The sequence below is a fragment of the Triturus cristatus genome, chromosome 6 (genome assembly GCF_964204655.1).
Source record: "Triturus cristatus chromosome 6, aTriCri1.1, whole genome shotgun sequence".
Classification (NCBI taxonomy): domain Eukaryota; kingdom Metazoa; phylum Chordata; class Amphibia; order Caudata; family Salamandridae; genus Triturus; species Triturus cristatus.
In genome coordinates, this window is record NC_140589.1 from 331,667,132 (window position 1) to 331,689,662 (window position 22,531).

The following is a 22,531-nucleotide window of genomic DNA, read 5'->3' on the forward strand; positions in this document are numbered from 1 at the left end:
GAACATGAAGCGGCTGCAGATTATTGAAACTAATGTCGGGAAAAGATGGCTCAGCTTGCCCAGAGGCTCTGTGAACAGTGCTCTCAGGCTAGAGCTGGGCCTGACTAATATACTATTTACATATAAGCAGAGGATCCTTAATTATTGGGCCTGTCTTCTAAAGTCGGATCAGGTCTCCTTGAGGCAGATAATAAAATCCTATCTGCAGGAGCACAGTGGATTGTTAATTTACAAGTTGCCCCTTTAACTATCCCGTTTGGGTTTGCCCAGCAAAACGTGTCTGTAAGACCGAAGAAGCAAATCTTTAAAATGCATGGCAAAAGAGTATTATAGGAAGGGTGATTTAGATAATTGACTGCACTAGATGTTGCAGGCTGACTATTTGAGTGATATAAAAAGCGGCTACATTAGGAAGAGAGCCTTGAAGGTTAGGCTAGAGCAGGTCCCTGCCTTCATATAGTAGAAGTTGAGTAACGTGGTTGGGGCAGAAATTGGTATTTGTCCCTTCTGTTAAAATGTTTCATTGCCTTCTATACATATAATTGTATTTTGCACATGCTACGACATAATAAGTCCGATACTGTTCAGGGATTCTGCACATACACAGAGCTATGCGCAGGAAAACAGGACCTCGGTGTATAGGGGTTGTACCTACCTACCTACCACCTTAGTACCCAAAATCCCAAAACCAACTAGCTATAGTGTCTCATTCGTTCTCCTACGTAATCACGAAGCTACAAATGATTAGACGACCCAGAACACAACACTCCCGACTCACTTACCCTTTCACTCACTCACTCAATCACTCGTACTTGTCCACAATAAGAATTGGCAGAGTCACTGTAATAGTTAAAAATGTTTATTTTAACTATTGTGCTCTATATATGCAGTATACGAGCCACTACCAGCAGCGAAATACATAAACTCAAAACAATTAGCATTGTTAAAATTCCATAGAATATAAAGGGGGAAGTCATTATATATAGACAGTGGGAAAAGGACTATAAGCCCATAACCACCCTCCCCTTAGCTGGAAGAAGTTTTATTATATAAAAGAAGATCTCTGGGCTTTGTCAGCAGACCCCATACCTTAAAGCCTAGCTGTAAGCTTTACATCATAGCAACAGTATCAGACCACAGGAGGTAGCCCGTAAACCACAGTGAGACTCGGGCAGTACATTATATCAAATAATTGGATCATTGGAGGAGCAAATACAGTAAGCAAAATTGAATTGCTAAGGATTAAATCGGCGTAGGGAGAAACACAGGGAGACGTATACATGTAGGGTTTTCTTTGTATTTAGAATCGATTAAAACATGTTGGACATATTAAACAGCATATGTACAAGCACATGGAAAGAAAGCACTGCGTTACATTAATGAACATGTAACCGATAAGATACTGTGCACAAGTGCTCGTGAAAATTGTGACGGCGCAAGTAGCACATGAAGTGGTATATACAGCGGTGGTGTAGGGCGCAACGAAGAACAAAGTGGTACAACAAGTATTACATATTTAAGACATCCAGGGAGTCAATGATGTACAAATTACAAAAGACAATGGATAGGATGTCCGTAACAAGGGGGCGCCAGAAGTTACGCTGTTGAAGTCAACGGCGTTTCGGCCTGCTGAAGTCTAGGCCATCATCAGGACTGGTTACATACAAATTAAAGGCAGTGTGCGGTCGGAATGGCAGCGGAGTCAATCCAGGAACCATGAGGTCGGAGCGGCAGCGGAGTAAATCCGGGAACCGTGAGGTCAAACGGATGTGCAGGTGAAGGGATTCAGGCGGGGTCCGGAAGCCAATGAATGGGGAAATTATTAAGTTGGAAGCAGGAGTCAATTGCGAAGCAATGGTTCAGAGCGTTCAAGGGGCCAGCATATGCTACGACATAATAAGTCCAGTACTGTTCAGGGATTCTGCACATACACAGAGCTATGCGCAGGAAAACAGGACCTCGGTGTATAGGGGTTGTACCTACCTACCACCTTAGTACCCAAAATCCCAAAACCGACTAGCTATAGTGTCTCATTCGTTCTCCTACGTAATCACGAAGCTACAAATGATTAGACAACCCAGAACACAACACTCCCGACTCACTTACCCTTTCACTCACTCACCCTTTCACTCACTCACTCACTCATACTTGTCCACAATAAGAATTGGTAGAGTCACTGTAATAGTGAAAAATGTTTATTTTAACTATTGTGCTCTATATATGCAGTATTCGAGCCACTACCAGCAGCGAAATACATAAACTCAAAACAATTAGCATTGTTACAATTCCATAGAATATAAAGGGGGGGGGGGAAGTCATTATATATAGATAGTGGAAAAAGGACTATAAGCCCTAACCACCCTCCCCTTAGCTGGAAGAAGTTTTATTATATAAAAGAAGATCTCTGGGCTTTGTCAGCAGACCCCATACCTTAAAGCCTAGATGTAAGCTTTACATCATAGCAACAGCTTAGCTCTTCTCCATGGAAAGGGCTCTCTCCAAGTGCGTGTGTGAACAACATGCATCCCTGTAACATCAAAGCACGAGTCTCCAGCAGTGCAGCTGTGTTTAGCATGTTTTGTCTAGGTGCTAGGGACTGACCAGAACAGAATAACAAGGGACATTGTTTATCGACCTTGCACATCGTGTTCAGACTAAACTCTAGGAACTTAGCAGAGAACGCGAAAAGCAGACAGTTCTCATGTGAAAGGCATAAACAGAGTCTTGCTAAATAAAGTCATGTACTAACGTGCGTAGAAGCAGCATCATGGCAGCAAAGCTCATGCTAACTTAGCAATGTCGACAATGACCCTAATGGCCATATAACACCCTCCCCTTGGTAAGGTCATAGTATATAGATAAAGGACCAAAACACAGTTCAGAAGTGAAGCATCGTGCAAAAGTGTTTGAAAAAAAACTAATTGGAAAAATTCAAATTTAATAAATAAATATATACAGTTTTTTGTGATGTTTTAAAGGGAGTAGTCTCCGGGAAAATGTCATTATGAAGGAGGTGGGGAATCCATCAAAGTATGTAAATCTAAGAATGCAATTCCCTCCAAAAGGTCATCCCTATCGTTAGTAGAAAAAAGGGATGCCATCCAGTCAAGTAGGTCGAAGTAACAGACATGCTCCTTGTAATCTGATGCTCCCAAGAGCATAACCGGGCAACTTGATATTCGATGAAACTTCGTTGGAAGAGGTTCTGCGCAGCCGCACAGATATCCCATTCAGCCAAGACTCCAAGTGCATCAGCACGCGCCATATGGCCATTCCCAGAACAAGCCTGGTCATGGGCCTCCAAGGGACCCATTAACTGGTTAAAATAAGGGAATGGACATGACACATTGGAGAGGCATAAATCCACAGCCCAATAGAAGGGGCACCGTTGACACCAGTATACAGGTTGCACGCAGGTGAAGTAGGCAAAGCGAAAAGTCAATCCATAACTCACGCTTAGATTAGCTTATGGCAAACATCCAAAAACTTGTTGCATTCGATCACGGTACAGTTGCAATTGGCCGGGTCTGTGTATTACCACAAGATGAGCAGCCATTGCGCAGCAGGAACAGAAGAAGCAGGATTCCCCCAGATAGAGCCAGTATTAAAGGGAACCCTCTGAAGACGCTGGAAAATATAGAATGAATAAAAGCCGGTATTACTCCAAATATGATCTGAAAAGAAGTCACAGCGCCGGATCCCACATGTTTAAAAAAAAATTACAAGGCCTTTAGTGTCAGACGCATTAAATATTTGATGTATAAGCTCCCCAAAATGAAGTGAGAGGTTGGTGTTCTCAAAGGTCTCTCGAACTGAAGTGAGAGCCACCTCTTGTTGAAACAATAGCGCTTTGAGCCTGCTTAATTTGTTGAAATCTGTTTTCAAAGTCGGAATGGAAGGCCAAATAGAACTATCTACTTTCCTATGTGGGGGCGGGAAAAGCACATTGCTACAACAAGTAACACGTTGTGAAACCGTTACTAAATATGGAATTCCTGCCAGTAAATCACAGCAGTTGTGGTTGTTCAAAATAAGATAACTACTGTTAGTAAGTAATGTAAAAGCTGGAGTTATTGCTGGGACTGGAGTCCCTTTAAAAAAACAAGCAAGATTAGGCGCGGCTAAATTACAAGCGCCATGCAACTTAACGTGTTTACAAACTAGGGAATGTCCTACAGTAGAATCGCAGTCCTCCCTGTTAGGAAAACTTCCTTATCCTCCCGTTGACACCTGTAAGTGAAAGGTAGGGACCGTATTTCATGCAGAAATGTACTACCCAGTGGTTCAAAGCGGCCAACTGGAAAATGTTGCATACATGATTTAAATTGAAATAGCGAGAATGGGAGAGAAATAAACCCATGAATTAACCAAACAGCTGAATCCGTCTCCGCCACAGAGAATGGCAAGGATTCTAATTGTTCAATGTGCAACAGCGTGTATGTAGCATCTTTCATGGACATAAATCTCTGTTTATTAGTCAGATTAAATGGCAAAAACAAAGCAGAAGCATTCAAATAATCCCAAGGTACTTTCCCCATATTAAGGGTTTGTAACGTCCATGCAAACTGCATAACTGATCGTAATTGATTTTGATCATGATATAACACAGATACATCATTCTGCACAATATCAATAACAGAAGAAACAATAGTATTCAATGTATAAATGCGTGAACCAACCACCCAGACGTAGCAAGTTCAGAGACATTGAAAGTGTCATTTCGAAACACAGACTGTAATGCATCAACTGTATAATTCGTTTGAGCACGCCAATTATCATATTCTGCTAGTGACGGAATGGATGGGATATTAACATTTTTTACAGTTGCCAAGCCAAAGCAAGTGGTTTGGTACACTGTTCCATTTAAAAATAAAATTTGAGTTGACTTGACTTTAATTCAATGGTATCTTTCCAGTGATCATAACCCTGTGCGGCCAATCTAGTTCTAAATGAACTTGAATAGATCAAGTTAGTGTGGGTCAAAATAAATTTGGAGAGAGATGGTAATTGCAATTTAAAGAAATAGGATTCCGGATTAGACGTGCCATGATCTTTGAAATAGGTGAACTTATCTCTAAGGGTTTCAGAACTCCCCTGTATGGGAGTAGGACAATGTTCCTATTGAGTGTAATTAAAACCTCATCACATCCTTGTATGCCTTAGAGGTGAACGCTGGACCTTGGTCAGAATGGAAGGTGCCACAGGCAAACATCCCGACAAAGACACACAAATCTCTAATGACATTTCAAGCGTCAGTACTGCATTGTGGCCAAACCCAAAGGAAGCTAGTGCACAAATCAACTGCCACAAAAATGTATTTATACACAGTATCTGAAGAGAACGGACCGCAGAGATCAAGATACACACAGCCAAAAGGCTGATTGGAAATACACAGCGGTGTTTGTGGTGGGTGTGAGACCGGTGAAGGTTTGATTTGTTGACAAATGTCACAAGAAAGTACATAATTACGGGTCTGTTTATATAAACCAAGCCACCAGTAACGTTGCTGTAATATAGAGACTGTCGCAGAGGCCATGCCTTTGTGTGCGGCAATGATCAAAGAAAGCCTGTGGTCCTTGTTGGGAATCAGCCGATCCCCAACCGATGGAATTTTAGCATAAGGAACTTGTTCAGGAGATAAATGATAATAATACTTCAAAGAGAAGCCCTGCGGGTAAGCCGCTCCATCCTTCGTAGCTGCAAATTGCTGCCAAAATTTCATTATCAATCTTAGTGATGGACCTTGTAACTGGTGCAACGGAACACGTGGCTTCTGCAAATTTGGCTGCTTCGTCAGAGCACTTTACAGGTAAATAAAGCAATACACAGAACAGGATTAAACATCAACCAGTTACGGATCGAGTAGTAGGGGTCACGGTGCAGGATACATGAGGGAGACAAGGGCATATATTTACAGGTTACATATCCAAATACTCATGACACGATAACATATTACAGATTACAATTACAAATGTTCAAGACAAGGCTACAGGTTTCTGATGGGGGTAACTAGATAATCCGAAGGGAGGCAATGGATGGCCATGGATCAGGACCATGGTGATGGTGGAGGCCAGGTTTAAGCTAGAAATGTACCCATAAGGAAGGTTTTGGCCTTCCTTTTGAAGCGAGTCAGGAAGGGGATTCTTCTGATGTCAGGTGGGAGAGAGTTCCATATTCTTGGAGCAGCCACGGAGAAAGCCCGATTGTAAGTTTTTTTTTCTTTTTCCGAAAGCGCGCAGGTTGGAGCAGGAGGTCTCTGGCAGATCGGGAGTTTCTGATTCCTCCGGAGACCACAAGTTTCTGTGCCAGATATGCAGGGGATTTAGAGTATAAAGCTTTGTGCGTAATGCAAGCTACTTTGAGCTGTATTCTTGCCTCCAGGGGAAACCAGTTGAGAGCTTTCAGGTGTGGGGAAATATGGTTGTATTTCCTCGTACCGGTGAGTAGTCTGGTGGCCGCATTGAGGCAGGCTCTTAGAGGTGCCAGGGAGATCTTGGGTAACCCCGAGAGGATAGAATAGCCATATTCCAGTCTGTAGATGACAAGTGCTTGGACTGCCATTTTTAGGCCTGGAGCATCGAGGAAGGGTTTCAATTTCCTAAGGTAGCTCAGGTGGAATCTGGCTGATTTGGCCAATGAATTGATGTGGTCCTGCATGTTCAGGTTCCTGTTGAGGGTGATTCCCAAGGATTTGGCCGAATCCACGATGGTTGGTGGGCAGTTTAAGGCTGTGATAGTCTTGATCCATGATTGAATCTCAAGGATGGTATTGGGCGGGAGATCAGGAGAAATTCTGTTTTCTTTTCTTTGCGTTGAGTTTGAGTTCATTGGATGCGAACCATTAGATGATGAGTTTCAAGCTTCGTTTAGGGAGAGAATCTCTTCGAGAGATGAGGTTTTGACGTAGATCTGAGTGTCATCAGCGTACATATGATAGGAGATATTAGCAGTGCATAATACCTTGGTAAACGGTTCCAGGTAGAGGTTGAAGAGGGTCGGGGACCGGGTTAATCCTTGAGGGACAACCGTGACAGGGGAAGGTGCCGATAGGTTGCCGTTGATAAGGAATCTCTGGGACCGGTTTTGGAGGAAGGATCTAAACCATTCTGGAACAGTGCCATCCAATCCCATCCTGAGTTTGAGGCGTTCAAGTAGTTTTTCATGGTTTATCATGTCGAAGGCCGAAGATAGGTCCAGGAGGATTAGGAGAAAGGTTTTGCCTTGGTCAAGGGCTTGGAGAGCATCATCAACGATGTGAAGCATAGTGGTTTCGGTGCTGTGCCCTGGTCTAAATCCAGATTAGAAGTCATCGAGCAGGTGAAAGTTGTTGATGCGTTGACTTAGCTGCTGCTACACACATTTCTCCATCACTTTGGCTAAGAGCGGGATGTTGGAGATAGGTCTGAAGTTATCCGGGGAGGCTGGAACCAGCAACAGTTTTTTCAGAATGGGGAGGACTTGGCCGGCTTTTAGAGCGTCGGGCATTGTTCCCTGCCAGAGAGAGGCGTTAATTATTGTAGTCCAGCTAGGAATAATGGATTTGGCCACGGCTGCTAGGCATTTGGAAGGGAGCGGGTCATTAAAATGGTTATTAGAGTTTAAGGTAGATAGGAGTTTAGAAACTGAGTTTTCGTCAGAGACTTTGAAGTCAGTCCAGTGAGCATGTTTTTTGGGTGGAGCCTGTGAGAGCGACGTGGCTGGAGGAGGCGGGTCCGGAAGTGTTTGAGGGTATGTGATGGAACTGAGTTCATTTCCAAGGGCTGCAATTTTGTCGGCGAAGAAAGTGGAGAATTCCTCTGAGGAAATAAGAGACTTGGGGGTTTCTGATTTTGGCCAGTTTATTAGTTGGTGTTTGACCAGTTAGAAGAGGTTGTGGGATCTGTTCTTGGCCTTCTCTAGTTCAGTTCTGAAGAATTCTTTTTTAGACTTGAGTATGTTCCTGTTGTAGACATTTCTGGCCTGGCGCAGGAGTTTTAAATGTGCGGCAGAGGGGTGCTGCTTCCAGGATCTTTCAGCTTGCCGGAGGCTTCTCCTCTCATTATTGAGGGATCCCGTGAACCAGGGGTTTCTGTCTTTGATTTGGATTCTTTTCAGTTTTAGAGGGGCTAACTCTTCCAGGATGTTCGATATAGTCGCAGAGTATTGATCGTTGAGGCCACTGACTGTCTTGATATGCGAGGGGGGAAGGTCAGATTTACATCGATCCTCAAGTTCCCTGCGGTCCAGGTTGTTGGTGTCTCTGATCCAGCGTTTAGGGATCACCGGTTGTGGTGCCCTTGTCTTGTGGGTGCCAGAAAGAAGGAAGGTGATGGCGTGGTGGTCAGACCAGTCGCATGGGTCTATAGAGATAAGTTTTACTGTTGATTCTTTGGAGATGATTCAGTCAAGAGTGGCCCCTTTTGAGTGAGTTGGTACAGAGCAGGCTTGGGTCAGGGCTTGATCAGCCAGGAGGTCTTTGATGGTGTTGACATGTGAATCCTTAGGGTCGTTCCAGTGCAAGTTAAAGTCACCCAGGAAAATATATTTGGCATTGTTGGAATTCTTGACTGTAATGATTTCCATGAAGTGGTCAGTGAAGGAGTCGTTCATGCCTGGGGGGTGGTAAAAGATGTGCAGGTTGCACAGTTGGGTGGAGTTGCTGTGAATAGCGAGGGCAAGGTATTCGCAGGATTCGGTGGTGTCCGCTAGAAGTACCATCACAAGAAAAGTACCATCACAAGAAGGCAATGCCTTCTCCTTTCTTGTTAGATTGTCTGTCTAGCCTTGCGATGTTGTAGTTAGGAGGGACTAGGAGGTCCAGGCATGGGGATGAAGAGTCGTTGAGCCATGATTCTGTAAGGATCGCTAAGTCGAAGTTTTTGTAAAGGATGAGATCAGCAATATCCGCTGCGTGCTTAGCTGCCGATCGGCAATTGATTAAAATACCAGACAGAGAAGATTTGGAAGGAGCTTCGAGAGTCTGGGCGGACAGGTGAACAGGCTGTGTAACTCATGACTGTTTACACAAAGAAAAGAAGAAAGGGAGGAACTTAATTTTGTTTTGCATTTCAAGAGTTTGGCAAGTGGCACTATAACGCATGGTCCCATTGCCTATTCATTGCTTTTCAAAAAACAGCGTTTTGCATTGTGGGGCTTGCAGTTTTGCTTTTAACACTGTTCTTATGAGCTTAAACCTCCAGCATGCAAAGTACTGTTGGCTAAAAAGCCACAATTGGCCATAGATGTTATACATGGCATGAGGCCACTTGTCCTCTGTGTTTAAACAATTTACAAAGTTGGGAAGTCCATTTTAAAGTAAACTTTGCACACATATTTAATGAAGGTTCGCTGACCTTATGCATTAAAACAAACATTCCCTATGTGAATCGTTTCTATTGTATGTAGTGGAAAATGTTATTCAAAGCTTCACAACTAAAGTTTAACATGGGCTTCAGCATAATCTTCCATAACACAAAGAAAAAGAAAAGCACAGGTGGCAGTAGCAGGAGGAGCATTGCACAAACATGACACATTCGGGACAGACACAACACAGATAGCTAACACTCTAAAGAGGGAGTGAGAGGAGTTAAATAATGTTTGTACTGTTTGCAAACAAGCATACAGAAACAGCCAAACCTCATTTGGAATTATCATATACCCATGTAGTCTCATAGGATGATGAATCCTTGCCTACCGAATTGGTATGCTTCACTTGTACATTCCACATCTAGCACTGGGAAGAATCTGAGAGCACTACAGTTTCCTAGTTATGGGTTCCCTAGTTTGGGTGAAGTTATGTCTCTATGTCGACCATTATTTTCCTTCCTTGTTAAGCTAGCACACATATTTAAAATTGTGTATGGGTGACCCGAAAATGTTTTTACTGCAGTCTCCCTACCATTATATCAAAACAGGAAGAGCCAAGCAATAGAGCTTGCTTCTGTTTCAACTCAACATTGTTCAACACTCAAATCTTGCCACTAAGAAGTCAGGCGCCTTCCTCAGGACTGTAGGTCTCAGTATCCGACATCAAATATTGTGAAACAGTCCTCTGTTCATAGGGCAAGTGCGTTAAATTTACCTTTTGATTATTTTTTTAATAGAATATGGCTACAGCAGGGGAAACATCCCTTCCTCATGGAACAGGTACACCTTGGTCAGAAACAGTGCAAGTGTCCTTTTTCATAAGACAGGTGTAGCTAGGGCAGCAGCAGCATAAGCTTTCCCCATCACAGGACATGTACATATCATGGAGCAGCTGTGCAAGCTTCACTTTCTCTCAGAACAGATTCATCATGACCATAGCAAAGCAAGCGCCCCACTTTCACAGAAGGCAACAAGTGCGATCTTCCATTCCCTGCAGTACAGGGCAGACTAGCAGAAGCTTTCATTGCTCACAGAACATGCACAGTTTATGCATGAGTGACATGTAGTTTACTGCTAGATCGTTAGAGTGTGTGCTTAACTCACCAAAATGAATATATAGGTGGATTAGTTAGTGAATAAGCAAGTCCTGATGGTCCTGCTGCTATAACTTGATGATCTGCGGTTTGTGATGATTCTTTGGTTTTCCATGTAGTGAGAAATAGCCAATACCTACAAGGGCAGTGCTTCCCAGGCTGTAGGTTGTGACCTACTGATGGGTCGCCAGCTGATTTTTGATGGGTTGTGAAAGTCCGAGCAAGAAATAAAGATGCCTTTAAATTCTGTGTTTATCTTTAACATTTGGTGCTTTGAAGACAAAGGTGAAACATGCTATGTGTCTTCCGACACATTGTTGCTTACGGGATTGATGTTTACTTTTCTTTCTCAGATTGCAAAGTGAGAGGAGTTTTTAAAGTGAATTATGTGACAGCAAAGTCTGATGACAATTTTGTAACACTCAACATGTAGATACCTGTAAATAAACTATTAATCCAGCAGTTAGGAAAGGCAAAAATGATGGACATTTTTTTGTAATTCTGAAGTATGATGGAAACTGAGATTTTAATAAGAACAAAACAAATACAGACATTTTACTTGGTGATGCACACATGATAAATATTCACAAAAACCCGATTTCCACATATTATCATTTGTGTGTGATGGAGCGGGGTTTTCTGTTATCAGTCTTCAAGTAAAATCATTAGATAACTCCCGCCTCTGGTCGTACGGACCTTTGTTAATCGACGAAGATAAATGAGAAGCAAACACTCCTTAATAATCACAATTAAGGAATCGCAAAAGCCTACCTTGATGCATGTGCCCCAAAGTCTTTTTGGTTTTAGTCAATAAAGAGAATTAGTGTGAGTGAAAGTGTTTAATTTTCCAAATCCTTTTAGTCTTTGATAATTTATTCATTAGGCATTAAACTCTAGAATTCAGCATAAAAAGTTAACAAAATCCATCAATTGATATTTGATTATAAAATATAAAAAAATATTTGTTAGACTTACAGTCAGTATAGTAATAATCTAGCAAACATGTAAAGGTAACTCCATATTCTAAATAATTTGGGATAATGAAAAAAAAGGTGTCAGTTCAGATACCTATAAAGAGTACTGATGAGAGAATCAGCGCACAAGCATATAGCTTTGCATTGTAAGCTAGGAAGTATTTTCAGCTCATAGTTATCAGCAGACAATTCAGGAATCTAAATGAGGCAGCCTCTCATGAAGAGAAAGCATCAGAAACTCAGACAAGTCTCCAGCAGAAAGTTAGGGCAGGAATTCACACCCAGCAATCCGGGGTCTGAGGTCTGAGCTAGTCTGAGGTAATCTACTGTAGGAACACTCATTAAAATAAACATACAAATTCTATGTTGCAACATTATTTTCATTCATCTTCTTCATACTCCAATAGAATCTCAGCAACTCCTGGGAATAAGCAAATTCCCCATGTTCTCAGTCTAGACTTCTGAACTGCAGCCTCTCAACATTCTCTCAACCTCGTGTCTCTACGACCTCTCCTCTTCGCGTCCTCTCACTCCTCATCACATTATGGTGTCTGACCATAATCCCATCACCTTAGGTAGGGATACCTCTAAGACTACTAACCATTGCTCTAAAGCAAAGAACCCCTCCGTCACATACAATATTTTAGATAACTCCCCTCCCCATCACTTCTCTGCTGTAACACCACCCAGACTAATTCCAAAATAAACTCTATTCTACGCTGGATACTATACAGTCTGATAAACAGTTGTCGTGGGCTGATATCCTTAGTCTTCTACGCATCACCTCTAATCTAGAACTCAATATGTCAAACCTTTCGATCTGGAGTTAGCTAATCCCATGTAAAGGTAAACAGCCCAATTTCATGTGACTTCTTGAACTGTCACTCCACTAAGTAACACATGCTTAGACAGTGGCCAGAACATGCATGCAATGAGTTCATCGTACTAGAGGTGATATTGAAATTGAAACATACTCAATTCCAGTTTATATTTGCAAGATTTAAGTTGTACATTTGACTACCTTCCACGCACCCATGCTTTCCCGAATTACTTTAATGTAATGTACGCTCCATTTTCATACTTTAAATGTACCTTTCTGATTTTGTTTCTTTGTTTGTTTTTTGCAGGTTTTGTTGTATGATCTCCGATCCAGTCGTCCATTAATTGTTAAAGATCACAACTACGGGCTGCCTATTAAATCTATACAGTTCCATGACAATTTAGAGTTGATTTTGTCTGCCGATTCAAGAATTATAAAAATGTGGAACAAAAATACAGTAAGTATTGCTTTTGCTATTTTTAGCTGGGACCGGAGCTTGATGTACTTCCACAAGGATTTGCTAAGTAAAACTACCCTGTTTAGGCATGTGTTTTTTTCTGAAATTAAATCACCCATGTAAATGTTTTGTTTTGTATATGCGACTGTACTCCTTATGGGCTGCTGACATGCTATAGTAGAATTTTTTTTCATCTTGTTTACAGTGTCCTCTGAAGTAGAACTACACGTCATGAAGATTTACTTATTATCGACTCTTGGTCTCTGACTACTTTGTCAGATTAAAATGTCCTAATGTGAGCAGGCATGTGATCTGTTACTTTTAAATGTTAATCCAGATCAGACCAGGGTAAGCCGTCTGCTGACCACTTACGTTTATAGATGCAGACTGACTTCTTAGCTTTCTGCTTCATGTTACATGTACACAAAAGACCAGCATTGCATCCTAGCTCAAATGCAAGGGGTATGCAGTGGTAGTGGAAAAATGCATAAGAAACTACTTTACAATGAGTTTTTTTATGTGGAAAAGAAATCTGTTAGCCAGCTTGTGCACATATGCATAATATACCAATTAAGAATGTTTGTCATGTCAATAAGTTAAAACATAAAGGCAACACTTTTCAAAAAAGTATTATAATGTTGCAATTTTCAGTCGGACTAAATTGTCAATTTCAAAAGAGAGGGAACCAGGAGGGTTATAGGTCCAGCATCTGAGCTCCTTATCACATCTAGAGTATGAACAAAGGTATGCAGTTCCTTGTGAAAACTAAAGATAAAGAAGTACTGTGCAGGATGGATGAGATTTAAGGGAGGAATATGCTCCAATAGGAACAAGGGTCTTCACACACCTGAATTGGTGTCATGCTTCGTCATTGGGTAGCTACTCATTGGGCTGGCGCTTCAGTGCTCAACGGGCACCCACAAGGGTGCACTTTGCCAGAGATCTTTTTAGAACAGCCGTTTGATGAAGAGAGGGTGAGTGGGCTGATAATGTGGTGTAGATTGGTTAAATAAGTGTAAGACAAAAGTGTATTAAAATCGGTGAAGTGATGCTCAAAAACAAGACATTGAATGAATGAGTTCACTAGCCTAGTTAAAAAGGTAAACCACATTTACCACGAAAAGTTTTCCCCACAGGGAATTACAACGCAGTCGTTACAACGCATATCATTACTCCGCAAGTCAGAACAATGACTTGCGGAGGGGGCCGAAGGTGTTGGATTTAAAATTCAACACCTTCCCTACTGTCTGCACAGACTGTAGTTGGAATAGTAAATTATACTATTCCATCATCCATCGCTCCCCCTCCGCAAGTAGTTGTTACGACTTGCGGGGTAATGGTATGCGTTGTAATGACGCGGTTGTAATTCCCTGCGTGGAAAAATAATGCGTAAAAAAGAGGTATATTCGTTAAAAATTATAATTGCTACCACCAGGCAAATCTTCAGGACCTAAACACTACCCTAATCTACACAGTGTCTGTGGGTGTGAATTCTCAGTGTGAGATAAGCCGGTAACTCCACCAATTTGTGGTAAATCTTGTACCTTAAGTTCGATAAAACCCATCCTGAAACACAAAGACAAATATGAAAATGCAAATTTGTCAATCACAAATAAAAGTTTGAATGCAGCATGCAAAGCAACTGTCAACAGCATGCCCCAAGGTAACGTGTATACAAAACAACCTGAATATAAATAACACCACCAAAAACACACAAAATGTGACCTTTGTGAAGTCACAACATTGAGGTACACCTTCACTGTTGAAGTATAAGTAAAGAATAACAGGGATTCGCCCAATTAGGGTAATGATTCAACCCCCGCAAGTAAAAGCATAGAGAAGGCTAGTTAGCGTCCTGCGGGGAGAGAGCTTTAAGATTAGATTAGGCTTGTATTACCGTATAACTTTATAGTGTTCCAGTCTCATGGATAGAAAATACTTACATGGAAGCGGAACGGTGTCCACCGCAAGACCTACCCCGGGGCTCTGCTTCCTTGGAGGGAGGCAGAGCCGTCGGGGTGGAGTGCATGTATGCGCAGTCCAATCAATGCTGACAAGCTACTCCGTGAAAAACTAAATCCAAGTGGCTTACCGTGCGACACTCGGAAGCTGACGGGCACCATGTTGGAAGCATAAAAAGAGGATGAGTTGACTCCAATGGAGTTGTAGTATTAAAACAATGTTACCAGATAATAGTGTATAGGCATGTGGGTTAACAATCCAACCATCCTCATTTTGAGATTACTCTATGTAATATATAGTACCTATACCACATATGTGCCTTATTGTTGGGAACTCCAAAGGAAATATTCTTGTGGATGAATTTAATGTTAACATGACAATCAAAGGAAACCGTACTGGACCACAGTGATGGTGGGGCGTTAGGATCAAATGGCCTCCTCGAATGAAGGCTAAAAAGTATTCTTAATAATCCAGATGTAAGGAGATGCATGGAGAGCAGTTACAGGGGTCCACATGGGGCAGAATCCGAGCAACAGGCAGAAGCATGACACCCATTCTGGTGTGTAACAAGATAACGGGACAAGTAGCATAAAAGTAATTAGCACCCTAGATGTACCATTGGGAGCTGGACAACCTATCAGAATGCTCCCTTTGTGGGCTATAGCTATACTATAGGCTCATTCAGTAAGCATTCTGTGGTGCCAGCTGTCCCTAGCCTAAGGGCAAGCACTGGTGGAAATAGAGAGCGAATCAGGAGCTAAATCTTACCTAACCTATCAAGAAAACAAAGTGCTCCACTGCCGTTGTCTCCTTCTGCCTCCTCCACAAAATCAGCTATTTCAGAAATGTCTGTCCTCCTCTGCTTGCATTGGTGATGTAGATAATTGTACCTTTTAAGAATGTGTTTACTACGTTGTGCCAGTCACGTTTCCATTTCCTTTCAGCAAAGCAAGGGAGGTTCTCGAACAGTCATGTCTAAAATGGGCGTTTTGGTGAAGGAGGCATAAGCAACTGAAAATGGAGCGATTTCAGCTGCTGCTGTGCAACCTATTTTGGGTTATGGTGTTGCTAATACCCTTATTTATCTTACCTGCAGGACAATAAAGGCTGTTAATTAACCCCCACTAGTTATGCACCCTCACCTGTGGCTCAGGCCATAACTGCAGGGTGTTTTTAACAGCCTTTATTGGTCACAGGTTCAGGCACTATAGTTAATTTGCAAAACTGAAATGTTGAGAGCTCCATTGAAAAAATGCCTTGTGTAGGCCTTCTGTTCCAACATTCAAATGCTTGACTCTCTGTTTTATCCAGTTTAATTTAGAATAGTCTAGCCTCTGTGGGTGGAATTTTTGTGACTAGCTTTGGCTGAGAGAGACACTTTGCTTATATTATATTAGTGTTTTTATTGGGTGTCCAAAGTGAGAAAATAATTTCTGTAATGAGTTAACAGGTGTTGTGTGTTAGAAGTCTTCTTCTGGGTAAAGTGCAGCTTCGGTCCTTCCAAGCCCTTTATGTGCATTTACCCCGCAAGACAAGCAAAAACAGTAAGGATTAGTTGGGATGGTTTTGTCACTGTCAGAGGAAAATCAGGTCACCTAAGCGATACTTTTACACAGTGTTGCCCCGTGAATGCACCTGTGTGCTCAGTGATAGTATTATAGCTCTCCATGATTTATCAAAGTCCCAAGAGAAACCAATACTTCCTATTTCCCCAAGGTGATTCATTTTGATAATGTTTCTCTGTGGTTTGAACACACCTGGAACAACACACCTTTTACTTTGCCCCCTAGATGCCAAGTACTTTTGCAAGCCCATTGTACCTCCCTGTGGCCATGGCAAATTAGGGGATTGCAAGCCTTGCTCCAGGTGTTGTCAGCATTTCAGTGTCTGTCTGAGTAGTAATCTCTCGAATACCTCCAGCCTTTGGTTTTTTGACCTGCCCTCCTCCACTTTCCTATTAAACTCCCAGTTTCTTCTGGTCTTGTCTTCACTTTACTCCTCTCTCCCCTTCTGCTACTCATTTCCTCTAGCCTTCATTGCTCTCCTCCTGTCTGCTCTTTGCCTCTTCTGGTTGTGTCTTTGTTCTATTCTGCTTTCCTCCTCTGGTTCTCATCTCCTCTTGTTTTGCCCTCGCTTTGGTCCTCTCTCCTTCCCGCCTCTATTCTTGTTCTTCTACACTTCCTCTTTCCTTTTGTACTTCTCACCTCCTCCATTCTTTCACTACTCTTTTTTTCACCTCCTATGATCTTTTCCTTGCTCTCCTCTGCTTTTGTCCTCTGGTCCTCACCTCCTCTGGTCTCATCCTCACTTTCTTTTGCTCTCTGCTACTGCCTTTCTCCAGTTTCATCCTCACTCCCCTAGGCTCTTTTCCTCTGTGCCTCGCCTCCTCTGTTCTGGCCGTCCTTGCATCACTTGCCTACAAACCACATCATTGTCAGTTGTACTTCAGTTACTCTTGTCTTCTGGAGTGCATTCCTTTCATTCCAGAATACCAGTCCATCAACTTACCGTTCTCGACGGGTTCCAGGTCACATCTGACGCCCATAGAATGTAGGCCAGGAGCTGTAAATTTTCTGTCCAGGTAGGCAAGACGAACACGATTGTGAAGGTAGCTGGTAGGTTCTGTGACCTGCCACAATGTTTGTATAGTGTTATAGCCCTTCTTCCAAAGTTGCATGGTCATTAAAGGCCCTCTGCTTTCTTATAAGATTTTTAACGTCCGGTATAGCCCATCTGTAGTAGGATTTAATGCCATACTACATATGTGTTTTAAGGTTTTAAGAAACTCTGAAGCTAAGGCTGGTTTGGGGAGGAAAAGCCAGGCCTCTACTGAGAAAGAAAGTTGATGATCTTCCCTGGCACATCCCAGTTTTCCAGTGTTGCTCATATTTGTATAGAAACTGCTGATCTAGAAGGTTAATGATTTTCTTCTAGACATAGACTATAATTTGGGGTGGGTAGCTACCCACCTCAAGGAATAATGACAACCCTTGTAAAACAATAATCCCAATGTGAATTAGAAAAATAGAGTAAAATTCAGTAAACAAAATGACAACAATCCACTAATGGGAGCAATATGTATCAAGTTTTAATTAGGAATTGGGCCAAGAAGCACAGAGTGCCAAAGATAGTCAATGATCATGGTAGATTGGGACCTAGGTGCAATTTGAGGCTGACAATGATTGAGTACGGGTCGGATACACCAACCAGGTTCATCGTGATAAAAGATTTTACCTTCTGACTTAATTATTTTAATTTCCTTATCCACCACAGGACTACACTAAAAAGTCCCCGACCACAGGGGAGACACTTAAAGACTTACAGGGTGTCAGGCAGAGGCCAACAGCAGGGTCCAGTCCAAGTCCAATCGACACTTGTCAGCTGGGCAGTAGCAGTAGCTTGGTGGGTGCCTATAGCTTGAACAGGAGGTCAGCCTTATGAACCTTGGAGTCCACTTCTTTATCCTGGGTACAAGAGGAGCAGGCCCAGTCCTTCAGGCCACAAACAGCAGTTTTCCGTCCTCTACTGTTCGTTAGCAAGCCCAGAAAGTGTTTTGAACTGGGTGCCTGGAGGTGTCACATTATGCCTGGCACCACCTATTGGTTGAGAATGACTCCTGGGCAAGTCCTAAACAATGGGATAAAAGTTCTTAGGGCCAAACCTGCCCGCTTTGGGCAGTTTAAAGATGGCAAAAATATTTGGCCACACTGTGTCCCCCCCAAATCTAACACTAAGATCCAGTTTGTAGCAGCCTCTGTCCATCAATAACCCCAGAGAGCGAAGTCTGGTAAAACAAAAGCAGGGTTTTCCAGCCACCATGCAGTGGATAAACAGGAATTGTCTTGGCATCCTGTTCCCTTCCTTTCAGGTTCCGCCTCAGTTTTATCTGTAAACTCTGCAGACCTGTCAACTAGGATTTGACAGTGTCAAAAGTAATGCCCACAGCCTCAACCATGTATGCTTTGTGAGATTCAGAGGTATGCTTTGTGAGATTCAGAGGAGTCTTCTCTGTCCCTTCAGGTCAGCCTATTGTTTGCTTCCCGGAGGCAGTTCACACCTTTTTCACATCTATTCAAATGTTAATTTCTAGCTGGGAGTAGTCGGAAAGCAAATGCAAATTAGCCTCCAGAAGCCTCAGGCAGGGAAGTAGTAACTTTCTAAAAGTTTCTTTTTCTTACTATCTATTAAAAATCCAACTTCACCACTGAATTGGAATTTTAATAAGTTTTAAAAATAGTTTCAAAATTATTTTTCTAATTAGTCCTATTCCTGAGATACGGTATTAGTATTATAATCTGTACTCTGATTTCCTGCATAGGACAACTATGCCTGCCACCGTAAAAATAGCTTTTGGGTGCTAGTCACTGTAAGGACATGTTAACATTGAATTTCTACATGTGCTTCTTAATACCATGCATCCTGCCTTGTTGACTACAAGGCCTACATAGCAATGACCTATTAATGTTTAGATAGGAGATTTTGACCTATCAAAGTGGTTCATTTTGTCAGGTAGAATTGCAGTTTTACACTGCTACAGTTAGGCTACAATTGTAGGCTTGATGCCATGTTTTCACTGCCACTGTAGCCAATGGCACAATAGGTGCTGCAGTCCACTAGCAGCATTTAAGTTCCAAGCCCTGAGTACACTTTGTACTATTGAATAGGGACTTATAAGCAAGTTAAATATAGCAATTAGGTATATTACCATGTTATGGAGAGTCAGCCAGGCCACTGCAGACAGGAGCATGTTCCAATCCACCCTAAGGAGCTACCACCATATGATTCGGACCACCCAACGAGCTGCTCTGGCAGACCACATTGATGCCAGCACCAACAGAAGTAAAGGAATCTTTGCCATTGTGAAAAATTGTGCAGTCTACACAGGTCAGAGTTCAGGTTTAAGTTAGAGGTTAAACAACCATTTTTTAAATGAAAGTAGGTCTGTGCAGGAGCGTAACTGCAATGGTAGCTGATTCCAATGTTGAGGTACCAGGAAAGAAAAAGACTGGGCCCATGCCTGGCCATCTGAATGCGCCTAGGACATAACAGCAATAGCTCTTTCAGTAAACCTCAGTTGCCCACGACCTCATCTGTGGAGTTCAGCAAAGATCCTCCCTGAGCCCAACCCTCTTCAATGCATACATGATTCTTCTAGCCAGCATCATCCACTCTCATGATTTCAACGTCCTCTTCTATGCCCGTGACTCGCAATTCATCCTCTCCTTCATGAACAGGATGCCCAGTACCCCAATCAATATCAAAGGAGGAACAAGGGCACCCAAAGGAATTAGACAGGGACCTTGGGTAGATACGTATTGCAGGAAACAGTGGTCCCTGAAACCAAACGATAGAGCAAAAAATGAATATAGTCAAAATTGGAACTATATTATAGCCAATGTCCGGCCGGGCATGGCAACTTTAATAAGTAGAAATTCTTGACAGTAAACAAGGAAATGTAAGTAGAAATTCGGTGGGACACAAGCCTGTATCCTCTGACTTACATACCCCAATCAAGTTCATGATTGAAATTGCCGACTGGATGAAGACCAACTGTCTATAGCTAAACACTGACAAGAATGAAATCATGATCTTTGGGAAGAGCACATCGCAGTGGGACTCCACCTGGTGGCCAACTGAGCTAGGAGTGACTCCCACCCCCAGCACCCACTCCAAGAACCTGGAGATCATCATCGACCGCAAACTTAACATGACTGCTCAAGTCAATGATGTCACCACCTCATGCTTCCGTACACTGAAGATGCTGAGGAAGATTTTCAAATGGCTCCCAATCCACACCAGGAAAACCATCACACATGCATGGTCACAAGCAAGCTGGACTATGGGAACAACAAAAAACCCACCAGAAGGCTGCAGACCATTCAGAACTCAGCGGCCAGAATCACTCTCAACCTCCTTCGCCACACTTGCATCACATTACACCACACCTGAAGGAACGCCACTGGCTCCACTTTCACAAATGAGCACAATTTAAACTCCTCACCCACACTTTAAAGGCACTATATAACTCTGGCTCAGAATACCTCAACAATATCATCTGCTTTCACAAACTTTCCACACATCTCCGCTCATTCGGACTCCTACTTGCACAAATTCAGTGCATACAGAAAACCAGACCAAGTGGTCGATCTTTCTCCTCCATCGATCCTAAAGCAGGGAACAACCTCCAGCTACCCATAATAGCCTCCTCCTCACTTCTTGAATTCCACAAAAAGCTGAAGACCTGGCTTTTCAAGTAGACCCGTAGGTCCGTAGGTGCCTAGACTTACACCTGCTCAGTGTCAGGATACCCTCCCGGGTGATAGTGGTGCTTTAAAACTTTGCATTACATAACATTTTTCAAGGGGGAGCAGAGGCACTTTATCGCTGGTTAACAGGGTGAAATGCACAGACTTCTAAAGTCAGAAAAAGTATAGTGCCCATGAAAGGCGAAAAATATGGAGTGACCACGCAGAATGGGTGGATTTCCTTCAAATGTTGTGCGATTTATATCACATGCGCAGCACCTAGGAATTTAATAATTGCATATATAAAGCATTTAACCACTAGATATCATTTAAAAGCATCAGGATAGCCTAACCAAAAAGCTAGGTACAACTTGACTATTTTAGAATAGATTCCCATCAGTCAGTCCTGAGTTTTTAACACTGGTTTTGAGAAGGCCTATAAAGTAAGTAGGATGTAGTACATGTACTCCGCAAGGAGGAAACATTTTAGCTATTAAAGTCCCATCATGTCCATGTTAATCCCAATTTGTTTATATTTTCTACCTCAAACCTACAATGCTGTGGGTATTCCATTTTCTCTCTGACTTAGGCTGCTGTTCCAGACTATCAACTACTGTGATGTTCTCATCTGCAGGTGGCACACAATGGTACATGCATATGTAACCTTCGCCTGATTCCTTTGAACATACCTGTAGACAATCCAGGGATAGAAGGAAGCCAGCTGGTTACAACTAAACCGTGCTAAAAATGAGAAGGCCTTCATTAATATAAGTGGTTCATTGTATCACTGGTTTCCACTAAAGGATGATATAGGCGTTTCTGTTGAGAGGAACCGCAGGAGATCCTGAGGCTGGAATAGAGGTGCGATAGTATGCTGGAGCCTTCAGAAGGTTTCCTTGTTAATCCTAGTATGTGTAGATTGCTGCGCATGGCATTTGTGTGTGAAGTCTGGTGGCCTTTGGATCATGAAGCTACTGCTTAGAATTTGGAGTGCTGTGAAATGCTGAGCCCGAGTGTACAGTGGAGTGGCACACTTTAACCTCCTGCTACATTGTCAGCAGCTTGTTTGGTTACATTGAACTCTGCTAAAGGTGAGGTGGGCTTTAAGGTGTATACATCTAACTGATCCTGTGATAAGTTTCCTCTTTCAAATGCCGCTGTAGTGCACTCATTAATAGAATATTTGGCATGCGCTTCTGATGGCTCCTGAAATGTGGGACGAACCTGGTGACACAATGAGAATCAAGGGTGGATGGTTCGATTTGGACTGGGTCTCTGTGCGCTATATTCATTGTGGAATATCCTGCCAGTACTTGTACATGGGGTTCTGAGAGTGAAAGAGATGAGTTAAGTATTTTATAGTTTATTTACTCTTTTAGAATGAAATAGATTTTGCCTCTCGTCTTTGCACGGCAGCCATAGTTATAATTTGTTTGCGACTGAAGAGAACAAAAAACAAGATTTACTTTCCTAATTAATTACTTTGTAATATCGTTGCTGTTAAGAGTATTATTAATCTTGCAGAAATATATTCAAAGTTGTCTCCCGGAGCTGGTAAGCCCTTTTGCACACAGTAAAAAGTGACTCACAAATTGACTGTGTTACTCAAAATGGCCGTCTCTACATGATTTTGG

The 22,531-nt window shown here is 42.4% G+C and overlaps 1 protein-coding gene across 1 annotated transcript in view; it reads left to right on the forward strand.

Annotated features, from left to right (window-relative positions):
• NOL10 (nucleolar protein 10) overlaps positions 1 to 22,531 on the forward strand; it is a 727,799-nt gene that overhangs the window by 251,697 nt on the left and 453,571 nt on the right. Inside the window, exon 11 of the mRNA XM_085610703.1 lies at positions 12,541 to 12,690. Within this exon, the coding sequence (XP_085466829.1) occupies positions 12,541 to 12,690 (150 nt within the window). The remainder of the gene's footprint in view (positions 1 to 12,540; positions 12,691 to 22,531) is intronic.